The 6,060-nt window shown below is 33.9% G+C and overlaps 1 protein-coding gene across 1 annotated transcript; it reads left to right on the top strand.

Annotated features, from left to right (window-relative positions):
• The first annotated feature begins 3,921 nt into the window (after window positions 1-3,921).
• Window positions 3,922-5,448, top strand: LOC18599966 (bidirectional sugar transporter SWEET9-like). The gene is made up of 6 exons (XM_007030178.3): window positions 3,922-3,973; window positions 4,105-4,141; window positions 4,239-4,449; window positions 4,538-4,699; window positions 4,899-5,018; window positions 5,125-5,448. The coding sequence occupies exons 1-6, from the start codon at window positions 3,922-3,924 to the stop codon at window positions 5,446-5,448; spliced, it is 906 nt and encodes a 301-aa protein (XP_007030240.2).
• Window positions 5,449-6,060: the final 612 nt, after the last annotated feature.

The following is a 6,060-nucleotide window of genomic DNA, read 5'->3' as shown; positions in this document are numbered from 1 at the left end:
ATAATAATTTTATTAAATGATCACATTGTTCTTTCTTAGGAAGAATCAACCAAGGGTAATACATTCAAAAAAAGAAAAAAATGAGGAAAACATTAAAATCCTCAGATCTTGAGTCTGGGTTGTCCTCTATCATTCAAATGCCTTATCTTGGCTATCAAGATCTTGAAAGAAATTAGAGACTTCCAAGAGTGTTCTTGCTTCTACAGGAGTAGGGGGGTCATCTTAATGGAGGCATTGTTAGCTTCAACATTAGTCATAGCAGTAAAATTCTCAATGGCATGAGTCTCAACCCATTTGCCTTTATCCTTCAGGGATGCTTAGTATAGATCAGCAAAGTGTTTTAGCGTATAACAGGTAAGCAACCAATGTCTAGCCATGCCATAATGATGGCAAATACTTTCATCATATTTTATCATGGGCTTCTTGCCCTTGCCATGATTGGGGCCAAGGTTGGATTGCCTAGGGCGGTTAAGTCTTCCTCCACCCTTATGTGGGTTATGCCCTTACCTAAGTTCATGACCCTTAAAATGGCTTGTACTTTTACTAAAGCTAGCATTTACTTCAGGTAATGTTTTTCAAGCCAATAGATCTAAGATCATGGTTCTTAAGCAATAGTTCATTAGCCTACTCTACAATCAAGAGGACAAAAATCAACTCCGAGTACGTCTTAAATTGACGTTGCCGGTATTGCTATTGTAATACAATATTTAAAGAATAAAAGGTGGAAAAAGTTTTTGCTAATAGCTCTGATTCAGTGAGCTTAACACTGCATAACTCCAACCGAGAAACAATATCAAATAAGCTAAGTTGTAGTCGGATATTGATTTGAAGTCTTGCAACTTGAGATGCTGCTAGTCATATTGTTCCTGAGGGAGGATAAATGTCTTGGTATGATCATACATTTCTCTCAACCTCGTCCACAAGATCTCAAGGTCTCGGATGGATAAATATTGAGTCTTCAAGCTCTCATGCAAATAACGACAAGTGAATATCAGTGCATTCACCTTATCTTTGTCAGTTGTTTTTCCTCTTATAATAATTGCATTAGCAAGACCTTGCCCTTGGAGATGCATTTTCACATCAAGGCATCAAGACAGATAATTATTTCTACTCACTTCTAGGATGTGTAACTTGGACTTTTCGATATTTGCGATAATTCTACGCATAGAAAAATGGACCTATAAATTAATTATGACAACTATAGGGGTTTTCGGAGGCCCACCGTTGCTTCAGGGGCCAAAGGGATGCTCTAAGTCTATTGTTGGCTACAGGTAGACTAGACAGTACACAAAATCAAAATCTAATTGGTTGATGAAGAACCAAGAAAATTACCTCCTCCTTTGGTGCTCATGCTGATAACGTGTTGTAAAAGAAATAACATAAATAGGAAGAAAAGAGATATATTGAGCGAATGCTCATTATGTATGACTGAAACAATACTTGGAATGAAAAATAAGTGTGTTACAAATGAGAGTGGGGTGACCCCTTATTTATAGTTGAAGCCCTTAACAGATCAATCACAATCTCCTACTAAGATACATCTTTAAATTACATTACCTTCTTGATAAATCCCACATTATCACCTAGATAATTTGCATACATAGATGAATTTGTAATATCTAGAATGTGGAGAATACATTTATCATTTATCATTTATCATTTATCAAATTTACTCTAATTTGATTTGGTTTAATGTGGTGTGATATGTCCATATTGGAGGCATAAGGCTCCGCTCTTGTGTCTACAAGAAAAAGTAGTATCTAATATTTTAAGGTTAGTTTTTTTAAAAAGAAATTAAAGTTAACACGTTAATCTGTGGTGTTTTTAATTTCATTTTAATCAAATTAATGAAAGACAATTAATAGAAATAGACATTATCTTCTAATTAACTTACTTTCAAGTAGTAATTCAAATTATATAAAATTGCTCCATCCAAATTAAATTAGTAATAATTTATCTATAAAACTCATACATAAATTGGTAATTTTCAAAGCCCGAAAAGCCCAGCCCTCAATTTCAAGGGCACTTCCTGTTCGGCTTTAAGGAACAAAATCCATATATAATTAAGCTAGGCTTGGAATAAGATTTGTATGGTCCAACCAAAGTTAGCCCGGTCCAAAAGTTATTTTCTCAATAAATTTTTAAAACTAAAATGCAAGACGTATATAAGTTTAGATCCCTACTATTAATTTTTCATTCATTATGATTAATATGATAAGTTATGTCAAGATTCGAGTTCTCAAATATTGATTATACTAACCATAATTAAATTTTGTAAAAAATATATATCAATTAATTGTTTAAATTTAAAAGATTAGATTTTTTTTGAAAGGCGGTTTAAAAGGATTAAATTGATAAAATAAAATTAAAGATCGACCCTTGAACTACTACTTTAACTACTAAATAAAAATATCTTTATGGGTTTGGTGCAAAAAATATCGGATCAATGTCACAATAAAACATGTGATCGGGGACGAGTTAACACAAAATGTATAAAACCATTGGAAAAGAAAGAGTTTGAAGCGTTGTCTTAAGTTAGATATTAAGATAAAGATTTGAAATTGGATCCTGCCAGATTTTTTGAGCCAATTATAGAGCTAATAGATCTCCAACTTTTTCTCTATCACAAACCGCAAAGAAACATTTAATCCCACGCCATGAAAAGCAGTGCTTAGAAGCTTTGAGCTTCGGTTTGCTAGCTCTTTTTTTTGGTATACAAGACAAGAGCATTGATGTTATATGCGTTTGAGAGGTCTAATCAATTTACTGAAAATGGAGTTGAATTATTTAATTCCTCTTGTTACCCGGGGGTATTCTCCATTGGCACCCAAAACCTTTTCTCCACATATGCTTGTTAAGTTTCACAATTGACTAATAAAGAGTGAGACGGGCTTGAACAAAATTTTAAGAAAAGCAATATTGATATGCGTTTTGAAATTTTTTTTTAATATTTTAAATTTTTTGAATCATGTTTAACATATTGAAAAATAAAATTTTTTTATTCATTTATAATTATATAGTACATCATGTTAAGTTTGAAATTTTAAATTCATCGTAAATTTTTTCAATTTAAAAAGATACAAAATAATTATTTAAATTTAAATTAATTTAAAGTAATAAATTAAGAGTACGGATTAAGATTAACGAGATACACATTATTTGAATCATTGTCACGGAAAAACATGTGGTTAGGAAAGAGTTGACACAAATAGAAGAAAACCATCGGTTTGAAGTTCTTAAGTAGATTAGATATAAGTCGCACTGTTTCGAGCACAAACGGCAATGAACATTTGACCAGCAAGCCATGACACAAAAGTAGTAATTACTGGCTTTGATCTTTATTTTGCTCTTCTTTTGGTATACAAGACAAAACCCCTTGATGTTATATGTATTTGAGTGGCTGATCTGCTTTGCGTTGTCCAATCAATGAACTGAAAATCGACTCATCACCCCATGTTCTTCCCATTAAATAGTTAACTACTTGCTGGGGGTTGTAAAAATCTTCCGAGTTGTGAATGAAGTTCACAGGTAACAAAATTCATCATATTAATATACAAATTTTGTAAAGGGGAGGACCAAAACAGAATTTTACCTTCTATTATGGCTGAGAGAAGGGTGAATCATGGGACTTACAAATTACAATTGCTTAGGGTGGCAGCCACCCACGTAGCCAACTCTTTTACCTAGCATGATTACATGTTTACAACCATGAATTATATAAAATTCCTTAGTGTCAGCAGCTACTAGAGCTAGACCAATCAATATAATTAGGGAAAGCCAAACTACAATAATTTCCACGGTCCTTGTGGTTATATAAATAATGGGATTGAGGAGTGTTGGGACTTGAAGTTGGTCATTGGTGAGAAAGAGGTGTCATATCCATTGTTTCAGTCTTTTGACATTATCAACTGCAATACTAGAATGGGATTCTTGGCACCTCATCATCAGCTGGCTTTCATATTTGGTCTCTTAGGTATAAGCACTATAACAAATTTGGCTTAAAGCATTGCAACGGAGTATTCCGTACACGTAAATACCTTTAGCTCATTCATTTTTGCTCTTACATAGTGTGCATGATCTTCCTTTGTTTCTTGTTTTATGTAGGAAACATTGTTTCGTTCTTGGTGTTCTTGGCACCAGTGTAAGAGTCTTGATCCGTTTCTTAACAGCCTTACATTTATGTTTTGCTCATGAATCTTGGGAACATTGCTAATATCTCCATCTGCTGTCTCCGTCAGGCCAACTTTCTATCAAATTTGCAAGAAAAAAACTGCTGAAGGTTACCATTCAATTCCTTATATGGTTGCACTTTCCAGTGCAATGATGTTGCTGTACTATGGTATACTTAAGACGAACGCGGTTCTGATCATCAGCATCAACGTCATAGGATGTGCTATAGAAATTGTCTATCTAGTTTTATACATTATATATGCTCCTAAGAGGGAAAAGGTAACGTTTGTTACGTGCAAATCATGATGAAACCCAAAACAAAATTTGTTTTGGTATTGGAAAGATTCATTTGTTTCGGAACTTGCAGGTTTCAACAATGAAGTTCATACTGCTGTTCAACATGGGAGGCTATGGCTTGATCATCTTACTCACCAATTTATTAACAGAAGGATCCAAACGTGTGACTGTCATGGGATGGATCTGTGCTGTTTACAATGTAGCCGTATTTGCTTCTCCTTTAAGCATCATGGTTTGTAGCTACAACAACAGTTTCCTTTCTTTGTTTTTTCAAACTTATAACACAAGGAATCTCACTTGCCTTGATAAATCCTGAGCGCTTCGGTTGATAAGTCTATTGGTCGATTTCTATGATAATCTTACTCTCATTACTTCCGATTTCTTATTCATCTCTTTAGTTGACGAAAGAGATCATATTTTGTTAATTACAGAGGCATGTCGTAAGGACTAAAAGTGTGGAACACATGTCATTTTCTCTTTCCCTTTTCCTCACGTTATGCGCCACGATGTGGTTCTTCTATGGACTCTTCATGATGGATTTCTTCATTGCAGTAAGTCATACATACATTAGACGGGATTTCTTTTAAAGAAAACATCAATTCTTTTTACTTCAGCAGACTAACATGGAAAATACATTTATGGTATTCGTATGTTCAGTTGCCAAATGTGTTGGGATTTTTGTTTGGAATAGCTCAAATGATCCTCTATGTCACATACAAGAATGCAAACAAGGACGTTGAAATGCAGAAAGAAGTAGATATAGAGTTAAAGCAGGGCTCATTGGAGGATGTAAATCCATGCAAAGCAGATCAACCACAAAAAATGAAGGAAATTAAAATAAATGTCACTGAGAAGCCTGTTGAATCAGACAAGATGAATAATGTTTGGTCCCGTCAATGGAGAAACAGCAAATCCAAGCTTGAAAGACAAAGTTCCATGTCAAGGATGGAAGACAGATACCTTGTCCGGAGGGAATACTAACAGATTCTTTTTTCTTTTTCTTTTCTCCTTTTCCATTTTGATGGTCTTCTTCCCATGTGCTATTAAGTAGTAATAAGGTACTGTAAAATAGAGTGCCATCTCTGTGGAAACAACTTGTATTGATCAAATGGCTTCCTTATCTGTTTGAGCTGTCCCCTATGGATCCGTTTCCTTTCAGATCCTCTGGTTTTTTACCAGATTTGTGCATATTCTGGATATTTAATAAAATTTCCGTTTTGACTGAGAAAAAAAAACGGCTTCCTTATCAGGCAGCACCATCTATGTGAAATGTTTGTGAGAATTATAAGACATTGAATACGCAGAATCTCTCTCTCTAAAAGAAATTTTCTTTTGCATTATGGACAGTCAATTTGGAAAAACCATATTAACCATCTACGTAGACAGATAACCAAGCAATAAATGAGGGTCCGTTTATTTTGACGTAAAATATTTTCTGAAAAATATTCACAGGACTTACACTTGTTTGAAAGACGAAAAATTTATTCTAAATATAAAACATTTTATAAATCAATGGAAAAAATAACGATTGACCACAAAAGATGTCTCATGCCTATAAGGGACATACGACATTTTTCAAAGAATAAAAAACAC

Source organism: Theobroma cacao, chromosome 5 (genome assembly GCF_053813885.1).
Source record: "Theobroma cacao isolate CCN51 chromosome 5, ASM5381388v1, whole genome shotgun sequence".
Taxonomy (NCBI): domain Eukaryota; kingdom Viridiplantae; phylum Streptophyta; class Magnoliopsida; order Malvales; family Malvaceae; genus Theobroma; species Theobroma cacao.
This window is presented reverse-complemented; position numbering and strand designations above follow the sequence as displayed.